General features: G+C 32.1%; 1 protein-coding gene across 9 annotated transcripts; it reads right to left on the bottom strand.

Annotated features, from left to right (window-relative positions):
- Positions 1 to 2,260: 2,260 nt before the first annotated feature.
- LOC107423331 (uncharacterized) lies at positions 2,261 to 14,870 on the bottom strand. 9 transcript variants are annotated; one of them, XR_007241928.2, is made up of 15 exons: positions 14,586 to 14,869; positions 14,296 to 14,391; positions 14,116 to 14,199; positions 12,084 to 12,158; positions 11,902 to 11,982; positions 11,683 to 11,822; positions 10,853 to 11,089; positions 9,674 to 9,848; positions 8,194 to 8,277; positions 6,646 to 6,829; positions 6,307 to 6,509; positions 5,124 to 5,333; positions 4,452 to 4,519; positions 2,582 to 3,522; positions 2,261 to 2,473 (listed from the first exon to the last, which is right to left on the bottom strand). XR_007241928.2 is itself a non-coding variant. In XM_016032874.4 (13 exons), the coding sequence occupies exons 1-12, from the start codon at positions 14,721 to 14,723 to the stop codon at positions 5,151 to 5,153; spliced, it is 1,680 nt and encodes a 559-aa protein (XP_015888360.3). In that variant the 5' UTR covers positions 14,724 to 14,870; the 3' UTR covers positions 2,261 to 3,522; positions 5,124 to 5,150. The 9 variants fall into 9 exon arrangements, 1 of the variants encoding a protein (XP_015888360.3); XR_001581950.4 differs by having other exon boundaries at positions 2,261 to 2,778; positions 3,418 to 3,522; XR_007241931.2 differs by having other exon boundaries at positions 2,261 to 3,549; positions 4,452 to 4,548; positions 14,586 to 14,870.
- Between the last annotated feature and the right edge of the window lie 7,300 nt (positions 14,871 to 22,170).

The raw sequence follows: 22,170 nt of genomic DNA, 5'->3' as shown, positions 1-22,170 counted from the left end.
ATAATCATGCTTAGATGAAAATACAAATAGAAGATATTATATAATGTTGCGGGAGCAAAATTAAACCTGTAATATATTCCCATTTGAATCGGGTTATATGTTACATGTGTCAATATATATATATATATATATAGATAAATATGTGGTATCAGCAATTACTGCGGTTTGACACGCATTTGGATAGAGAATTGGCACCTGAACCAGAAGCCAATCTGAATGAATTACAATTAGCCAGGTGGGTCTCACAGTGGGTGACGTACTCAGCTGTCTATTTCCACTTGCCTGCGGCTAAGGTTCGTATCCAGCTGGTCTCAACTCAACACCTTGTACCAATTCCTATGTATATTATCTTTTTTTTTTTATTAACGGTTTTGGGAATTAGTTGTAAATAAGCTGGTTTACATTTAGTATGTTTTAGTCTTGATAGGATATCATATTAAAAAAACAATATATTTACATGTGATTGGAAGAAAGGACACTAAAAAAGTAACTTAAAAATTGTAAAAAAGTAACTAAAAAAATTATCTATTCATGATCTTTAATTATATATTACATTCTTCCCATGGTTCTATTTCGAGGAAATATCCTCACTAGACTTAATAACTAATTTATTGATTAGGAAAATTACATTAATTATAGGAACATCATTTTCTATCTCATCCAAACATCATTTTCTATCTCATCCAACCTCTTAATTTTAACAATTATATTCATGTCTCAGCATAAACAACTTTCTTTATTTGCATAATGATTTTAAATTCCAATCCCTCTTCCTTAAAATAAAAAATATAAAAATAAAAATTATGTTTTTCCAAAAACCATTATTCAATAGTCAATAATTTAGTAACTAAAGCTTATTTTTATACCAATTTTATCCTTTCATTTATACTTTTTATATAATATTATTTTTCCATATTTTATGATGACCTTTTCTGTTGATTTTAATAGACAATAGAAGATATATATTCTCGTATTGAGAAAAAAGGTGTTTTGCAATGGTAACTATATATTCATTCCCGTGTCATATTTATCATACAATGTTGATTATAGTTAAAAATTTTAGGTAAATAACTAATTTAGTAGTCTTTGCAAACGCAACCACTTCAATTTTAAATTTAAAAGTGTAATTTCTTTCATAAATGCTAGATAAGTGAGGTTAGTAAATTATTGTATAATGTTTTTTTTTTTTTGTAATAAAATTATTATACAGCTTAATTAACAAAAATATATATTTTTTAGCTAATGTTTATTTATTTTTAGCCTATAATACTCTTACTAGGTTTTTTCTCTGTCATTTTGTAATGTAATTATTTATTAGTCTTATACCTCATTCAATATGATCATCGTCAGTTGAGATGCAAGATAAACACCTAGCCTGATGTGACATATGATCACGAGCATGGATGCTCTAACTCCACCCAGGAGATATGCTATTGCTAGCTATAAGTCACCTATCAAATTATTATAAAAAACAATAATAATAATAAGTCACTTTTTTTTTCTTTTTTTTTTTTTTCTCTTTTCTCAATGGCCCGTTTGAAAAGTATCGTACTTTTTGGGAAAAAAAATATTAACTCTTAGGATTCAGCTTTTTCGAGAATTGGGTTTCTGTATTTGTTTTGCTTTTGTAAGGTTTAAAAGTAATTAAATTAAAATTTTATGTTACAAATTAAAAATAATTTTTTTTAAAAAAAAATCTCATAATTAGTTTTTGTGAAATTCAAAATAATATGAATAATTTTTTTACATATTTTCTCTAAACTTTGAATAATTTTTTTTACATATTTTCTCTAAACCTGAAAATCTGATTCCGTAGTATCACATTATCCCATTCAGAACTATTCAAACACATGAAAGTCGTTCTTTCACAAAGAATAAAATTCCACTGACTTTTCCATTTACCAAAGATCTTAAAAAAATAAAAATAAAAAGGTGATGAATTTTTTCCAAATTACTTAGATGTCATCTTAAGCATTTCTGGGAAACTAGTTGTGAAGATTTTATAAAAGAACAAATTTATCTTTAATTTGTAATACAAAATTTAATTTAATCACTTTTAAGTCATAAAATTTTTATTACTAACCAAAAGTTTTGACACTTCACAAAATTTATCTTTAATTTGTAATACAAAATTTAATTTAATTACTTTCAAGTCATAAAAATTTCTATTACTAACCAAAAGTTTGACACTTCCCAACGGGTCTAAGCATGAAATATGATCAAGAGAAAGTTCAAAAAAAAAAAAAAAAATACAAGAAGATATAAAAGAAGCTTGTGGAAATGTACAAAACAAAAAAGATGTCTATTTTGCAACATTTTGAGTTGTAAAGTTACTAAGACCTATGGGGAAAAAGCAGAGCATATCAATACTCCCATTGAGCAAAGAGCTACTTTTTTCTTTTTTGCGTTCTATCTAGGTTCCGCTCTTTGGTATGCCTCACCTCACATAGAAGAAGGTTTTCTTCTCTGCTAACTGAGCAAGAGATATCTCTGTGTCAACAATGTTTACAATGCATACCAAGAGAAGCCATAGAGGGATTAGATAAAAACTAAAATAACCATAAAAAGAGTCCCCTCAAACCTGCAACACAAATTTGAAAACACTTTGGCTGCCCTTGATTTGACACCTTAAAAATTTCAGCTTCGATTGCCAAGATTTCTCCATTGTAGTTCCTCCTATAAATACTAAAAGGGTCCGTTTGGGATTTAAGACTACACTAGATTGGACCGTTAAACTGGGCCAATCCAATCCAATGTACTCCATAATCTCAAACAGCCCTAAAATGATATATGACAGCAACATCAAAATTAATCTTGATTCAATCCTAATTACGAAGGGTGCATAATTGAAACTCAAGACCGGGTATGAAATAGATTTTAAGGGTTTCGTCATAGGTAAAGAGGGACACTTTCACAAGGAAGATTGTTTCTAGCACATTCCAAAAGTCAGAATTTCAAATTTGTTCCATACCAAACAATTTGATTTCTGGCCAAAGGCACAAACATAATACTATCTGCTGTACACAAAAATAAATAAATACACATAACTTGAATTAACACCATCTTATATATATATTTCTATTAATGCCATACAACTGAGCCTTTTTTTCTTTATTAAAACTGACCAGTCCTAGTGTTTTTCAGGACATCAACACCACCTAACTTCTTTAGGACCTCCAATAATTGAAAACCCCGTACAAACTTTTCCATAAAGAAAGAAAATCTTTAGAGGTAAAGCAAGCATTTCAAATAGCTTTGAAAAGTTATTGCGTTTTTTTTTTTTTTAGGTAAATTAAAGAGAAAAAGCAAATAATTTCACAAGACTGTATATAGAAATAAGTCTGATAGTGATGAGAGCAGCATCTATTGACCAGTGATGTCATTTTACAAGGAAAAAATTAATAGCTTGGAATATACCTTTCAACAAGTCATGAGAGTGATGGTGCATATCCAAAACTGAATAAATCCTCTTTTGAATGATGGCTACTTTTCATGTCTTCTCCAAAAATCGTCCACATTAATCTGAAAATTCAATGGGAATGTCACTACCTAGTGGAAGAAACAAAAAAGCATTAACTGTACAATAGGACAAAACTCAGTCAAATATAGACCAAAAACAGTCCCACATTCTATGGTAACCTAGCTTTATGGTACAAACCAATCTATGCATGCCCTGTAACAATAATCCAATTCATGTTAGTTTCATAGACATTGAGCCGTGTGAAATTTGTGCTCTACCACAATCACATAGTTCTCAAACACCTCAAAAAAAAATCTGTTTAGCTCTATAAAATAATATTATTCACACTGAATTTCTTAGGTAATGGAACTTTTATGGAGTAATAGTTCTAGGACAATGTCAAAATAGGCATGTCTTCTTCATTTACAGATGACAATAACGACTTATTTACAAGAGTATAAATAATATTTTGAATACAAATCATAATGCTTTAATCACTAGGGTTAAACAACATGGTTTCAATAAAATAACTAATATTTTGAATACAAATCATACTACTTTGACTAGTAGGGTTAAACAACATGGTTTCAGTTAAGGTTTTTAATTGGTTGCTGATTTTGGAAATAGTTTTCTGTTTTCATGAACATGTCACCAAAAATAACAACACAATTTTTCTGATTTCAAAAACTAGTTTTTCGAAACACAAGAAAATAATAATAATAGTAATAATAATAATAATAACAATAATAACGGGATTAACCATTCCCAATCTCGTATTTCTTTTCAGGACTTCCATCTGTCTTCCCTATAAATATGCAAATTAATATTTTATTTAAATTAATTTTCAAGTTTAAAAATTATATTTTTCCAAATTATTTGCCAAACATATGTATCTTCAATTTTTCCAATCATTACAACTTTTTTTCTAAAATAGACATTCAATAAGTGATAATTTAGACATAAAAAGTGAAAAGAAGTCTCTGTAACTCACCCAACTAATTAATTGAACCCTTGGCATCTCAAAAAATAGCTGGATTCATTGTCCAAAAGAAAGCAATGCTGAGTCCAAATAACATAAGAAAGCAACACTGAGTCCAAATAAAATGCTTATCATCAAAAAAACAAAAAAAACAGTCCAAAAAACTGTACAAGCTAATCCTGGCTCTACCATGCAATACTAAGTCCAAATAAAATACTTATCATCAAAATAAATAAATACATAAATAATAAAGTCCAAAGAAAATACTGTACAAGCTAAATCCTGGCTCCACAATGCTCCTGAGATGACAATTGCTTGACTGCGACGTTTTAATGACTAAATGCAATGACACCTTAAAAAATGAAAGTACTTATCCAAGAAAATAAATGAACACTCAAGAGAATCTAGGCCAAGAAAAGATCACTCTGAAAGGTGTTAAAACCCTTTTTTTCCCCCTCTAAAATTGGAAAAATAGCTTATATGACCAGAATGACATCTTGTTACCAAGATTTGGGCTTGTTTGGTCATGTAATTTAAAAACCATTTTGTTAAAATATACAAACATATCCTATTCAACTACAAATAAACAACTACATTTATAATCTTCCACTCATGTATTTATGTGCATGCAGATGCATAGAGAAAGCAAAAGGAAATGGGGTCTAAAGCAGGAAAAAAACTTACCATTATTGTGCAGCGATCACATCCGTGTCAATGCTTTTCAGCAATAATAGCCACATTTCTAGGGGATAAAGCAGGATCAAAAATTGGCAAGATCACTGCTTCAATTGAACTGCCTTGCTCTTGGAGGAACAGCAATCTATCAAGCAAAATTAAAGTTTCTAAAACAGGCCCCAGAGCAGCTCGAAGAGACCAATAGGGTCCAATGAGTTCCTGTACATATGCAACCAAAGTATACACATTATAAATTCGTACTATTCTCTGTAAAGAAAAAGCATATATCAGAATAATATTAGTGCTTGACATCATAAACATGAAAACAGCCTTCCAAACACAATCAAATCTTTTTATTTCTTGATTAAAGAAAAATGAGTTATTATTTCTGAGGAGATCCAGCAAAACAAAATAAGTTCTAACCAGGTGGCTTTTTCATATATCCTGTTACTGAAGGTTATGACCAGCATAAGACTATTGTTTGTAGTAATAACAAAACAAGAGATCCTGTAGAGCAGAAGTTACTTTTTTGCACATATATGGTGCTTTCATCAATTAAAAAGATAACAAACCTACATTTATGAAAGTATAAATAACGGGAATCTCAGTTTTTTAACTAGCAAAGGAAAAATTTATTCACAAGTAGCAAAAGAACAAGAGAAAAACAAAAGCAAGGGTAAGTTCAGCAAAAGAGGCAAAATCTTCAATTGCAAGCTATACCATATACCCTCATACAATCTGAAAACTCTAGGGAAGGATCTAAGACAAAGTACAGCTCCCATTAACTCCAAAAGGACAAACTTTAATGGACAGCTAGATTACATGGACCAATTATATATATACTATTACACTATTCACTGGATAACTAATACAATTAATACAGCACAAAATATTTAATACATTTCATGTAAAATTGGTACTATAGTTACCACCACTATTAAAGATCACTTATCAATTCATTCAAATTTCTGAGTTTAATCAGATTGAATCAACTCATTGAAGGGCTGCTGCAAGAACAGAATATTCCAAAGCATTATGAATGTATGGGATGGCTGCAAATCAAGTGCTTCAATTAATGCAGAATATAGATAACCACCATGTAGTGAACGCACAAGTTTTCAACAAAACAATATAATTAAATATCTTTTAAGCATTAAAATTTTGCAACTGTAGTTATACAGTATGAACATACAGAAAAAGGCTCAACTTCATTCCATATTTCCTGAAAATCTGTATCTTGCAAAGGCTCAAGACCAAGATGACATAATCCAGACTGGCAATACTTCTCAAAAAGCGGATATCGGTCAACAGGTTTGGCCTCTTCACATCTGGAACCAATATGAAAATGTTCATGAGATAAGGCTGCTGTCTCAAATGCTGAGCTCGGGCTGTCATCTGCAGAACATGTTTATAAAGTTATATGCTGAAGTCTAAATGAATCCAAAAGTCCCAGTTTCAATCACCAGAATACAACCAAATAACTTGCATAAAAAAGGTGCATCTTTTTCAAATGCACTGATGACTAGTTTACCTGTCTCCACTTTTGGTTTTACAGTAGGGAAATTTCCATTCATATTGGACCTCGGGCAAATTCTTTCCTTTTCATGCAGCAGGGAGTCCAGGGTCACCCTTTGCTGTCGGCGACGCAAAGCCTTCCCTTGACGGCCAATTGATGGACTTCTTGTAATGACTTCCGGATAAAATCTAGTCAGAAACTTCAGAAGAAACAACTGTTACAAGAGAGACTTAAACAACACCCAGAATGAAAATACAGTCACGACTGTCATTACTTCAGGATAAAATCTAGTCAGAACCTTCAGAAGAAACAACTGTTACAAGAAAGACTTCAAAGAATACTTAGCATGAAAATCTAACGAAGTTCAGCTGCAACCAGAAAACATAAGAAGAGAAAATGCTAATGGAAGCAACAAAAACTAAAGGAAAGAACACAAAGAATGGACAAAATAGTAAAAAAGTTAGCTCCGTTTTCTTCTTTTATATATTATTTTTTATTTATTTTTCTTCCTTTTCTTTGGTGGGGGTGAGAGTGAAGCACAACGTACGTTGACTCGACTTGAAATTCAAGACCCACAACACTGGTATTCACAAATTATAACACAGATACTGGAACCAGACATGTTAGACATGCTTTGCGAATCTCTGAACTCATTGCACATGAAGGTGGTTATATCCCTTAAAATTGAAGCTTTTGAACAAACAATAAGGGTAGTTTAGAGGAGACAAAATGCCTCCACTTTGGAGATGATAGCTAACCATGAAGTCACCGATGGTGGTCAGGCTAGCTGCTAGGAAGTAGGAACCTATTTATAATCACTGTTTTGCCATTAGGTTTACAAGGATTGAAAATCTTGGTGCAGACTTTACCAATATCGGAACTGAGGAGGAAGAGAAGTGTTTTGGTAATTTCTTTTATTATCTTGGGCTGGCCAGAGGGGAACTCACCATTGTAGGAGATGAAAGCTGATGGTGAGATCTGTAAGATTTAAGAAAAGAAGAAACTTAGCACAGAGAGAGCCCCACTATTTGACCATTCAAAAATTTGCACATCCTATTAGGCATAAAAGCAGGCTGTTGGTATGGGCTTATGACTTGGTTTGATCTTGAATATTAGGCTTAATTAAATAAAGGAAGAAGTTTAAAAAAATGTGAATATTGCGTAGTAAACTCCGCAAAATAGAGTGTGATCAAAATTAATTTGTGGACTTGATTTTTAAAAAACTTTTGTCAATCTAAATAAAGAATTATTAATAGAGCGATAGATATTTATCAGAATACAATTGTGCCATGCTGATCTGATTCTGTAATTTGATCACTTTTTAGTTGACTCCCCCTTATCTTAAATTTAAAGATGGACAAATCCAACTTCAAGACACCCACACTCAAGTCCATGTGGTTGAAATTGTCTATTCTGTTAGCTTTATATAAATAGTTGGACCCTCTCTCTATCACCCTTAACTTTTGAAAATGTGACAATGGCACATCTGATGTCAAAACCCAAATAGCAAAACCAATTAAGCATAGTAATGACGCTACAACAAAAATAAAAAAGCATGCATACCATCTGAAAAGCAGCACGGAAAGCATGCAACCAAAAGTTATGCACACCAGAATCATTTTCCATGCATCTCCACCTCTCTGCACTCTAGCAATACAAACAAGAACAATTAATCATATAAATTTTCAGAAAATAAAAGATGAAAACTAAGATATCTAAAGAACAAGAAGGTATGGATTTTCACCAATTTATCAAAATATAACCAGTTTGCAAAATACAACTATTATTATCCAAAATATGAAAGAAAGCAGGTCAATTGTTATTCATGGAACAAGAAATTTTGGAATCCGACCAAATGTGGAGAATATCAGAATCATAAATGTTTAACAGTACAGTGTTATTTGGTGTAACATTGAAACTTTATCAACCATTGCAGACTTGAAGTCTGTTAAATAGTCCCTTCTGGGTAATTGTTCTACAGTGTTATTTGGTATAACTTTGAAACTTTATCACCCATTGAAGACTTCAAGAAATTTCTTAGATAGTCCCTTCTGGGAATTGTTCAAACCAACGACTGTATGATTGGTAACCAGTTGATCTCAGCCGTATTTGAATAGAAAGATGGCAAATTCCAACATTAAAAGGCTGCACATATGCTTATGTGGTGAACAAGGAACTAACCACATAAAGGTCCTATTAAAGAAATATTCTAAAGTTGGAAACTTGCCTGGGGGAAGATAATGAAACTTGAAAACCTAACAGAATCAGTTGATCACTTTCTCCTTTATCCAACACAAATCACTTTTCAATTTCTACATATGTTGGAAATGGTCCACAGGATGCTCTTTAAGACGTTTAAGGTTCATAGGCAGGACTATAATTTTTGGAAGGCTGCCCAACTACTATTATTGAAGTTTATACTGTCAACCATGTAGAAGACTTCTCTTTTTCTTTGTATAATATTTGAACTCCTAACCCAGTTATAGGCTTGAAGAAGGTGGATGGAAAATTGCAGGGAATATTTCAAAACACCCCATATAATTTGATAAACTTTTTTTTTTCCATTTTTAGATTATAAATGCATGTTAACCAATTCCGAATCCTATATGCTTGTTTAAAACTAATTTCCATAACATAAAAAATAAAACTAAATAAAATGTTAAGAATTTAAGAAAACCTCACGCAAGCCGACAATGGTTGCTAGTTTGCTTGTTGCTAGCTGCTTGATGCTGGATTTTCTATCCACTAACAAAGGACCTCAAAGTAGATGCCTGATTCTTTATTTTCATTCTACCTTTTCTTTTTTAGTTGCCTTTTCTATTCATAAGATTAATACAAAAACCTTTCCCTAGACCCTAGTCCAAATGATGCCCTTTACCAGCGTCAGGGCTAGTATGATTTTAAGTAATTCATAAATCTTGCTCTCAAATATCCACAATATTGTACGACAAAAATAAAATCCTCCCACCAATCCCCAAACTATAAAAATGAAAATGAAAAACAGGAAGCAGTGAAAAAGAAAGGAAAACAAGATATAGTTTACCTGGCATGCAAGATCAAGCAAACTTTTCCCAAGTGAAAAGGATGCTGATTTGACACCAAGACTCATTGGAAAACCACACTGTAAACTAACATCGTTAAAACCTTCTTCAGATAATAGGTTGTAACAGCATCCGATGCTAATAACTGCTTTCACTTCTTTGCAATCAAGAAAGGTCCTGAACCCAATGCATATATATTCGTCTACATCAAACCAATTAGATTAACAGAAATAATACTAATAACAGAAAATTACACATAAACCTTTAGGTTTTAATAATTACATAGACTTCTCTTGAACCAAGTAGATCATATTCCCTCAAAAACAGGAAAAAAAAAAAAATATATTCCCATCACCCTTCTATTAGCCAACGAAAAAAATGTTCTGTTTTAACCACTTTGGCTTTCTTAAATACCTTAGATCTTCAGCTCAAGAAGCATTAACGTTTACCACAATAGACCTCCGACTAGCTTAAGCTTTTGCTTTGCATAATTTATTATTATTTTCTAAGAGTCAAAAAATATATGCACATATTTTCATAATTAAAGGCCATCTGCTCCTATGCAATACAAAAATCTTCCTCCCATGATAAAGGATTAGTGATGAAGAAATAAGAGGCAATCCTCGAAAGTAATTAAAGAAAAATAAGATTTTTAAAAGAATTTTGGTTCAAATGCTAATAAGGTAGAGGGGAAAATTATTGGGATGAATTCCAACCAACTATCGTGAGATTTTCACTTCCTAATTTTATCCTTAGTTATCTCTCACCAAGCAACTTAAGTTAAATAGGATTACGATTACAGGTAAAAGACACAGGAGCAATGAAAAAGAAAAATAAAGATGAGAACATTAATTAAATGTTGGTGGTAATAGCTAATTGTGCAGATGATGTTTAAAATGATTCATAAAATATCTATAAAGTAGACGTTCTATGGCAAGTAGTACTGAGCAAAAAGAAGGAATACAGATTTGCCTTTAAGCATAACTTCCATACGGATTAATGCATATAATATGAGAGAGTGCATTTGAAAAAACTTCTCTGCTCCTTTGTCATACTATGCTCAATAAGGATGACGTTTTCAAGACAAACAATTTTTTTACTTCCAATCCCAAAGACGTACTATAGGGAACAATTGCACATCATGTTTCAATGATAGAAAAGACGGATATAATCACACTCACTTGAGCATCATTACTGAAAGATCTCCACAAGCATGAAGCCCAGCAAGAACCAATGAAGCTTCATTGTCTGCATTGCATGAAGATTGTTCCAGATTTGCATCAAAATTGGCATAATTTTGTTCTTGTTCAATAACATTATCTTCATGCACTGCTGTGTAAGCCAAGGCTTTCAACATCTCCTTAGAAATAACATGGCACGTGATTGTCTTAGGAATAATTAAATTTCTCTTTCCTGATCTAACAAGAAAGAAAAATTAAATAAATAATAAAAATAAATTAAAGCATCAATAATACAAGGAAATAATAAACAGTAAAAGAGAGGATATTTCAAAGGTTTCTCTACCAGTTAAGTTTCTTCAGGTATCAAAATTCCAAAGGAAGTGATTTTATTATTAAGATCAATAAAAGCTAAAAAAAAGGGACACGCACACTCTTTGACCTTGACAAACAATACAGCCAACAAAATATGGACGAAAATGGACCAACCATCTTTGAAAAACTTTCCAAAATCCAATCCCTTCACTTCTTCCCACCTTAAATTTAGCAAGACTCCACAAAGCAAGATAATCCTTAGAAATAAGTTTACAAGAACCGTTAAGTTTCACCATTCAACAATACTCGAGTCTCAATTAATAAAGTTAATATCGTATATATTTTTCATAATCTTGCACTTTAAGGAATCTTTTATTTAAGTAACCAAAATAACAAATTAGATTTCATATCAAGATAAATAAATAAAAATGTGTAATTAACAAAAGTATTATAGGAAAGAAAACACTGGAAGGAAAAAAAAAAAAAAAAAAAAGAATTGATTTCAATTAGTTCCATACTCAGATTTACGCATCTGAGCAGCATAATACTTCTTGATTCGTTCAGCACGTGCATCTGTAACTCTTCCATGATGAGAACAAGCATCAATTGCAATTACACGATGCCGGTAGTGGAAAGAAAGAACTTGTGCAAGATAACCCTAAAAAGATAAAATAAATTAAAAACAAACAATTTTAAAGTACAGGTGATGAAAGTTTTTTAAAATAAAGCAGGTATACCTGACCGGCACCAACATCAATTACTGTGTGGGCCCCAACGTTGTTTGTAATCAAACTGACCACAGCGGATAGAACTTCTACCTGTTGAAACCAAATTCTTGCAGACACTCACACACACAAAAGAATAAAGAACTATAGAGCATAAAGTCTGAAGTTCTGAAACTTAGTAAGTAATTACCTACTTCATGCTTTTTCTTCACATTCATGCCCTGGGAAAGTACACTATTAAGTGAACACAAGTTCAAGCCAGGTAAGGCCTACAAGAAACCATAGAAAAGGTAAAAGGTCAAACTGTTGAATGACAAACCCATCTCCCACCCCCGACTCCCAGAGAAAAGGAAGGGAAGCAGAAGAAAAAGAAGCATTCAGTAATAAAGAAAGGACGTATTTAACAATTGGAAGAGATATAGAGTACGCATTAGATCTAATTCTTCACTGAAGTTTTAGTATTTTGGAGATTACAACATTAATGGAAAAATAACATATTTACATATATATATGTAAAAGAACTAGCTATGGAAAGGGTTTAAGATAGCAGTACAGCAAACAAAGATGTAGGACAAAACAGTAATTTGGGTTGTCTAGGATCAATGTAGGCAAGCTTAATCCTCAAAAAGTCTCTATAGTTAGGTTTCCACTTGACGCCAAAGGAAAATCATATCTTAGTGTTATAGAGAGGATAAATAAAAAATAAATAAATAAAGAGAGAAAAACGGCCAAAACAACAAAAATTTCAAATGGATTTATCCTGTGAACTGGTTTCTCAGCAATACATTATGATGCATGAAAAATTACTTGTTACTACAGCCTACTCCAAATCCCAAATTAATCTAAATCCTACCAATTTTTAATACTATTAGCATCATCTAGGCAATCTAGGAATCATAGTTAACATCATCTATGCAATCTAGGAATCATGGGGCTTCTAAATCTTATTAAATAAATATTCAATAACCATGGTTCTGTAATTCATCTGTATATACTCCTTACATTAAAATGTGAACAGAGATATAAAACAACTACCAGATGAGGAATTCATGATGATGAAAAACTATCGAACATACATCTTTATAAAAGCTTAGCAAAATTTGAAAATTTATTTAGCCATTACTTGTAAATTCCGCCGACTTGCTTACATTGGGCCGAACAAATAACAATCTACAGCATATTTGAATAAAGATAAAGTTAGTTAGTAAGAACCTAATTCCCTTGGGAAAGTGATAACCTTTTTTTGTTTGGATATTTATTTTAAGGTGGAAAAATGTGGATTCAGGGAATGTAGGAAAATATATGAAAAAATTATTTCCATCTATATAGATGTTATTTTGAGAATTTAAAATAAAATAATTTTGAATTTTTTTTAAAATACATATTTACCCTTAATTTATTATACAATATTAAATTTAATTATTTATAAATCCTAACTTTCCTATTGCTCACCAAACAGACCAAGAAAAAAAATAATTCTCAAAAACAAAATCTTAAAAAATTAAATTCCGAAAATCAATTTTCCTCTTAACTTTATACTTCCCAAACGGATTCTATAGTAGTAATTGGTCACCGTTAAAAAGAAAAAATAGAATAAAAAAATCTCAACTCCACCATTATTCATGAAGTTTTCACTAACTATAGCTAAAAAAAAAAAAAAAAAATCCCTTCTTATAGAAATTAGCTAGGCAACATGATGCAAGATGGAAACAACCTCTGAAAACTTATCAGAGAAGAGGAAAAACAGATTCTAAGGCCCAAACATTAATTTGGCATGATCTAGGACAAGATGGGCTTATTTGGGATCTTCAAGGATTTTAGTAGATTAATTTAGTTTCCTATTTTTAATTAGAGCATTTTATTATTTAATTAGGTTTCCTATTGTTTTCAGTTTCTTAATGTTATTAGTTTCCTTATTTAACTAGGTTTCCTATTATTTTAGTTTCCTAATATTATTAGATGATTTTAATATAAATAGGGTTCTTTGTAATTCTGGGAGCAGTTAATCAATATTACAAGAATTTTATGAGATTATTTTCTCTGGTTTTGTGTGATGCAAAACAAACTTAGGTGTGATGCCTAGGGTTTTGGGAGTGATTCCTAAAATCAATCTAGTGTGATACTAGAACCCTATCTATTTCTTTTCTGTTTTTTTTCTTTACCTATCTGTCCTACATCACAACAAGTCTGTTTGGCACACAAGGTGGGAGGGAAATGATACCATACCTTGTGTAAGTCTGTTTGTTCTCGAGGAAGTGCCAAAGACCTCGAAGTAACAACAAATTCCTTAAGCGAAGCAGGCCAGTGATCCTTCCATCAACACAATGAAGAAGCAACAATCAGCATATCACAAATTAACCGAAAAAAAAATGTTTTAAAAAAAAAATTGAAAGTAATTCTAAGTACCTGAACTACTCCAGAAGGAATTTGAACAAGATTCTCGACTGGTTCTTTGCGTAAGCACTCAATCCATTCCTTGTCAACTGCTTCCCATTGTCTATCCTGGAAAAAGCAAATTTATATATATTTTTTATTTTTCATAAACCGAATAAATAGAACATTAACTAATATGATCTTTCAACATTGAGAGTTCTACATATAAGATTTTCTTTCAATTTTTAACAGGGTTTTTTTTTCCTAGGGAACCAAAGAGAGGAATACCCAAAAAAACCAAAAAAAAAAAAAAAAAAAAAAACCTGGAAGAAGTTGACGACATGAGCGCTCATTAAGAAAGAGTAAGGACGAAGGAAATCGATGATGGCGTAGATCCATTGCAGTGTCTGAGTGTGTGTCTCACAAGCCCTAGCAGCATCAGCTGCCATTTTTTTCTCCATTCTCACAAAACCACCACACCACCAAACACTATTTCTAACGAAAAAATAAAAAATAAAAAATAAAAAGACAAAAAGGAAAATAAATTACAGGCGAGAATGTATAAGGGCCTGTTTGGGAACAATTCTATAGAAAACGCTTCTTTTTCTTCTTCTTCTTTTTTTTTTTTTTTTTTTCCACTGAATTTTTAAAAATCATCCGACGGATAGTTTTTTCTATCAACAAAGATCAAAGATCAAAGAAAAAACGCTTTGGATATTTTAAGCTTTTCTAAATTGATATATATTATTATAAAAGAAACTATTTCAATTTGATTTAAAAAAAAAAAAAACAAATAGTAATTTCAGCATTATATAGTAATAATTTCAATTTGTTATCATATAAGATAACGTATAGGAATGGTAGCGAAGTATCCCCACCTTCATATGTGACATATGAAGTTCTAAATTCCAGTGATTTAACGATAAAAATTTATCTATATGTATATGGTGAAAAAATCAATTTTATCATACTTTAAAATAATTTGACAGATGAACCAATTTGATGTTATACAGTCTACATAAAAATTTATAAATCGAGTGACTTTCATATATATATATATATATATGTATATGTATTTTCTCTTTTTTATGTTGCAGTGGGCTGAAATTCATTTTATGGATTTTTTTAAATGAGAAAACTAGCATATTTACTAAAAAAAGAGTTATCTTTATTATCTAGATACTTTTTCATCTTCAAATTTTTTTATCAATAATTGTCTTATGGTCAATCTTGTACAACATATGGCTAATAGTGGACATATTGTTATAATATTGGGCCAAATGTGAATGATTTTCCCTTAATGGTCCTTAATGGCTTTGGACTTTTAATTTTATTTTCCTATGGTTTGGCTTTGAGAAATTTGTGGGATTTAATCAAAAATTGAAATATGTGTTTGAAAGTTTTAAGGAAACACGGCCTATGTTAAGAGATGGATGCACACACATTCTTTTGAATGTTGAGAATTTGGAGGACGTAGGAAACGAATGAGAAAAAGATCAATGAGTGTCTTTAATATGCAGAAATACATTGATTTAAAGAGTAAGTGATAAAATGAAAGTATGCTGAAAGTTCGAAAAAAAAAATTTTAAAGATGTCGTGTTCAAAATTTTTACAGTCGTTGTATCCTAGTAGATGATCATTATAAAATATCTGCACCAGCGGACAAAAATCGTCCAAAGAAAACTGTGGTACCACACAAGCCTCAGATAGTTTCATCAAAATTCCTTTGAATTTTTATAAGATATACAGGTTCTAATTTATTTTGATTATTTTTCTATAATTTTGTTTACGTTAATTTTATTTTATCCATATATATTTACATATATATTCTTCCATATATTAAACTAACAATCTTAAGATGATCTTCCTTCTTTTATATATGTTTATATATGTGGAGATGTGGATTTTTTTATTTGTTTATATTAACTTGTTGTTATATATATATATATATATATATTTTTGGATAAGTTTATAATCTGTGTGTTTCGATTTTTTCTACCTGTGTATATTGTTATTGGGCATTTGTATAATTATGTTTCTAAAAATTGTCTTTCAACAAAAATTACTTGCCCATGATTTTATAACATCCTTTTGGATGATTGATATTATATATATTTGTTTATTGAAGGAAAAGAAAAATAATTTTTCTTTTCCCATGGCTTTAAATTTTGTTGGGCATATATTTATTTTGTTTTAATCAAAAATTTATTCCATAAAATGAATTATCCATGTTTTATGAATTTTTTGGCCTTTTTTTTTTAGTGATTTACATCACCAAAATAGTGAAAATTGATTAAAAAAATTTTTGAAACCTTATCAGCTGACCCATTTACCAGGAAAACGGATCAAAATCAACCTAGCTGAAAATTGAAGACGGGTCGATAGATGGGTAAATGGGTCGGAAAAATGAGTAAAGGCTGGATTCTAGGTTAGTGGGCCTAAGATTAAATTATGTTAGTCTTGGTCCAATTGCAAAGCCCAGCCCGTGATTATAACAGACTACTGTTCAGCCCAAAAACCAAGCCCAGATCAAACCCTGACCATGTGAACTTTGACCCAATTGATAAAGGGCTACCATGTGTCATAAAATGATTGGTGCCACATGGCATATCAGCACCGTCAAATGGTGCATAATGCCAAGGCAATATGGCACACAGTCGCGAAATCACATGTCGTCCAGAATTTATGCTATGTGTCAAGCCATGAAAGGTGACACGTGTAGACCTGTTACAAGTGACATGTGTCGGCATTTGATAGCCACGTGTCAAGCTAGGAAGGCTAATATGTGTTGACCTATGACAGGTGACATGTGTCAACTTCTGCAATGTGCTATGTTTTGGCTAGGGATGGCAATTTGGCCCGAATGGCTCGAACCTCGCAGTGCATCGCCCCTAACGGGGTGTTTTTTCCCCGAAAAATTGGGGTTATGGGGCGGACTCGGGACAACCTTTTAAAAACCGAATCGGGATTAGGCCGGGCCTGAAGAATAAAAACACTGGCCCGAACCTGGCCCGATATATATATATATTTATTATTTTTTTAATTTATGTAATTAATCGAAATATATTTTCTTCTTATATTTACAAGCCTTAACACTCACTAACGGCCCTTAACTCCTCTGATCGACATCCTTTTACAAACAGTTGCTGCCGCACCAAGCCTCATCACCAAATTGCCGCCACCAAACTTCACCGCCATCACCTTCACCTTTACAAATAACTACTGCTGCACCAAGCCTCACCATGAAGCTGCCGCCACCAAACTTCACCGCCATCACCTTCACTTCACAACCCTCACAAATGGCCAACCACAAACTTAGGCTTCACCCCTCTCAATAGGTAAAACGACCAGCCCTCAACTTCATTTTTGCTGGTTTGGGGCTTTGACAACAAAAGGAATTAGTTAATAAAGGGGTTGGGCTTTGTTTGATCTGTTCTTGTGCCTTTGTGATGTTTTTTTTTTTTTAAACACATTTATGCTGGTTTGGGGCTTTGACAGCAAAAGGAATTAGTTAATAAAGGGGTCTGTTTGATCTGTTCTTGTGCCTTTGTGATTTTTTTTCTTTTTTTTTTTTTCCTCTTAACACATTTCCTAATTACTGCTTAATTTGTTCCTTGGTCCTTAAATAAGAAATCAAATATTTCTTAACAACCAAACAGCCAAATTCTTGGAAATATCTTAATCTAAAAGACATCACTAGAGCTGAATTTGTCTTTATTTATTTTGATAATTTCATTTTGTAAAATTTTCTTTCCAATTTCAATTTCGATTTTGATTCTCTTCCTTTTTTCATTCTAAAATTTGAGATTGATGAAGAGGATGATGTCGTGGGCATGACTGAAAATTGTATTCGGGTATTTATCTCTCTCAGTATTTTCATTTCTTTTTTCTTCTAAAAAAACTTGCCTTTCCGAATCTACTCTCTGATTTCGTATATGGGTTATCTGGATTTTTCTTGTTCTTTCTGTGGGTCATTTGTTGGCTTAGCGACTTTGGGATCTTTATGTGATTTCTCAGTTTCTGAAGGTGAATTGTTTGCTATTTGGTTCATTTTGGGTGCGAAGAAAATGAAAGCAATTAAATTTAAGATTAAAAAATGATAAGGAAAGAAGTTTAAATTATCGAAGTTTACCTTATTGAATTGGTTCTGATGCAATTGTTTAGCTTCCTTGGGTTGTATTTAGTCTCTTAAATTTAGGGACCTAAAATTTAAAATTCTAGGAGGTATATTGGACTTGGTTATGCCTAATGCAAAATCATGATTTTCCTTAAATTCTTATGAACCAAGCATCTTTATTCTACATTCACGTTTTCTCTTGATTCGAGTTGGTCTTTACACCTGTAATTGGAATTTAATTGTTTCAAGAAAATGGTATTGTATTATTTATGATTCATATGAAGCTTATGTTGTTAGATAATATTTTATTTTTTGTCATACAGAGAATGAAAAAGTTATAGTCTAGTGAGCCATCATAAGAGGGAAATATGCTTAGATTGAGTGTAGAGGATGTTATGGGTTCCAATATGTTTTTGACTTAGACAAAAAAGCCAACCCAGATGACAGGTTTTTTTTCTTTTGATATGTCCAGTGTATTTACTAAATTATATACTTTTGATAACATGTTTTGTTTTGAATTGGAATATGAAGGTCTTTGGTTACAATTTCTATTTGACATTTATCCTCTTGTCCTTGTATTTGTAAAGTTTTCTATAGATTGTCGTCGAGCTCAAAAGATCTAGGATTTTCTGATTTGTGTTCAATTCTCTGGCATCTAGAGATTGGTGCTGATCTGCTGCTTTGATTGACTTAAAATGCAATTTTATTTTACTTTTGATGGAAATATGTTTAGGATTTTGAATTTTCTCATACAAATTGCCCCTTTAATTATGCTTTACTAATCTCTCACACACAGGTAAGAGTAGGTTCGATGAACAGATGAAACTTTGCTAGAGCCAATCAAGTTTCAAGATCTGAAAGTTAAATATCTGGAGGATAAACATTTTTGTGTGTTTTTTCATGTACCTTAATCACTGCCTCAGTGTATTTTATTATATTTTATTCACTTTATTTACTTTTTATTTATAAATTTTTTTATATGGATTTTTCAAAAAAAAAAATTATATCAATTATAAAAAAAAAAAAACGAGGAAAACCACGCCGTCCTGTCCCTGTCCTGCATCTAAAGAAACATAAAAAACAGTGGGGATGGGATGGAAAATTCCCCATGGGGACGGGGACGGGATTTCAAAAATCGATCCCGCCCCCACCCCGTTGACATTCCTAGTTTTGGGTTTTGGCATGTGCCACGCAAGAAGCCATGCCAGCGTGGATGACACATCAGCGCATGGTGCTAGGTGGCCGAGAGCCACATCAACACTTGATGCCATGTGGCTGTGATACGTCATCACGTGGTGCCACGTCAAGATGAGGTGCCACATTAGTATAATGACATGTCAGCATGACCTCTGTGATGATGTCTGACATTGTGTCATTGATGATGTCAGCACTGATGAGTGTATAAAATAATTTTGTGAGTGTATACAGCAATTTTATGGGTGTAAACAGTAGTTTTATAGGTGTACATAGTAATTTTGTGGTGTATACAGAAATCTTATAAAATCACATTTTTTGTGTTTTTTTCTATTGGAAATTTATTATAATTAGTTTGTTAAGATAAAAAACAATAACTAACTGATTTTTATTTTGTGATTAATACAAAAATGACAAGTAGAGACAATTTGACTATGCCCACTTCAACTTCTGTGATTTAGATGCCTCCTCCTGTAAATCATGCAGACAGACCTGATAAGTTCAATGGAGCACACTTTAAGAGGTGGCAACAGAAGATGTTGTTCTACTTGACTATACTAAACCTTGCGAGGTTCTTGATTCAAGACATGCCACCCAGTAATGAAAAGAGTGATAAAGAGACACTTATGGCTGTGGATGCATGGAAGCATTTCAATTACTTATGCCAGAATTACATCCTGAATGGTCTGTCTGATGCATTGTATGGAGTGTACTGTGGTACAAAGTCAGCAAATGAGTTGTGGAAAACTTTGGACAACAAATACAAAACTGAAAATGTGGGTTCCGGGAAGTTTGTTGTAGGCCGATTATTGGACTATGTGATGGTGGATTCAAAGCCATTGATGAGTCAAATACATGAGTTGCAAGTGCTCATACAAGAACTTCTTATTGAAGAGATGACAATTGATGAAGCCTTTCAATTAACTTCTATGATTGAGAAGCTACCTCCATTATCTCAACCACAAGAGAAAGGAAATGGATATGGAGGCTCTTATTAGTAAGCATCGGATAGGAAACGATAATAGGAGATCTGATAAAAGATCGTTGAAGGCTATGATGAAGGCTAATATTGTGGAAAGTCGTCATAGCTCCAAGAACAAGAAGAAAACTAGAAAAGATTCCAAGTTGGGGCCTAAAGGAGGGATCTCAAAGAAGGTCAAGTTTCAAGGCAGGTACTTTAACTGTAACAAAATGGGTCATAGATTTACAGAACGTAGGCTGCCGAAGAGAAAGAGGAACAAAGAGGAACAAATGATGGAGCACATTACTCGAGAGTTTGATGACATTGACCTTAGTATTGTGGTCTTTGAAGTGAACTTGGTACGATCAAATCCTAGAGAATGGTGAATTGATACTGGTGCGACCCGTCATATATGTTCTTATAGGAGTTTATTCACTTCCTTCGAACCAAGTAAAAATGGGGAGAAATAATTCATGAAAAATTCCGCCACATTAGAAATCTAAGGGGAGGGCAAGGTAATCCTGAAGATGACTTCTGGAAAGGAGCTGACTCTAAATAATGTTCTGTATGTTCTAGAGATTTGTAAGAATCTGGTGTTTGAATCGCTACTGAGCAAACATGATTTTTGCTTAATTTTTGAGTCAGATAAGGTTATTTTGTCCAAGTTTGGGATATTTGTGGGAAAGAACTATATAGTCAACGGTTTATTTAAACTCAATATAATGACTGTAAAGCTAAAAGATAAAACTAAAGCTAGTACTTCTTCTGTTTACTTGCTTGAGTCTTCTATTTTGTGGCATGTTAGACTAGGACATGTTAATTTTAATTCTCTACAGAGGTTAATTAATTGAATAATATTCCCACATTTGAAACTGATTCTAAACATAAGTGTAAAACTTGTATAGAGGCAAAATCAATGAGGTTATCATATCAAACAATTGAAAGAAATAATGAACCTTTGGATTTAATACATAGTAATGTATATGATTTGAAACTCGCACCGAGTAGAGGTGATAATAAGTATTTTATCACCTTTATTGATGATAACAAAAAATACTAATATGTATATTTACTTAAGAGTAAGAATGAGGCAATAGAGAAATTTATTTTCTATAAAACTGCAGTTGAGAATCAATTCAACAGAAAAGTTAAAGTGATAAGAAATGATTGTAGTGGAGAGTATGTAACTCCATTTGGAGAGTATTGTGCTTAATATGGCATTATACAATAAGTTACTCCTATGTAACTCCATTTGGAGAGTATTGTGCTCAATATGGCATTATACATTAAGTTACTCCACCATATTCGCTACAATCTAATGGTGTGGCTAAACAGAAAAATAGAATTTTAAAAGAAATGATGAATATAATGTTGATAAGTTATGGATTACCTCAGAACTTGTGGGGGAAAGTCATTTTATTAACAAACGACCTTTTAAATAAGGTATCTCGAAAGGATCAAGTGAAGACATCCTATGAGCTATGGAAAGGAAGATAACTTTTCTATAAATACTTACGAGTGTGGGGGTTCTAGCCAAAGTAGTGGTATCTACTCTAAAAAAAGTGAAGATAGGTTCCAAAACAATAGATTGCATCTTTAAAGGATACGCACAAATAGTAGTGCATATCGGTTTCCC

The sequence above is a fragment of the Ziziphus jujuba genome, chromosome 3 (genome assembly GCF_031755915.1).
Source record: "Ziziphus jujuba cultivar Dongzao chromosome 3, ASM3175591v1".
Classification (NCBI taxonomy): Eukaryota; Viridiplantae; Streptophyta; class Magnoliopsida; order Rosales; family Rhamnaceae; genus Ziziphus; species Ziziphus jujuba.
This window is presented reverse-complemented; position numbering and strand designations above follow the sequence as displayed.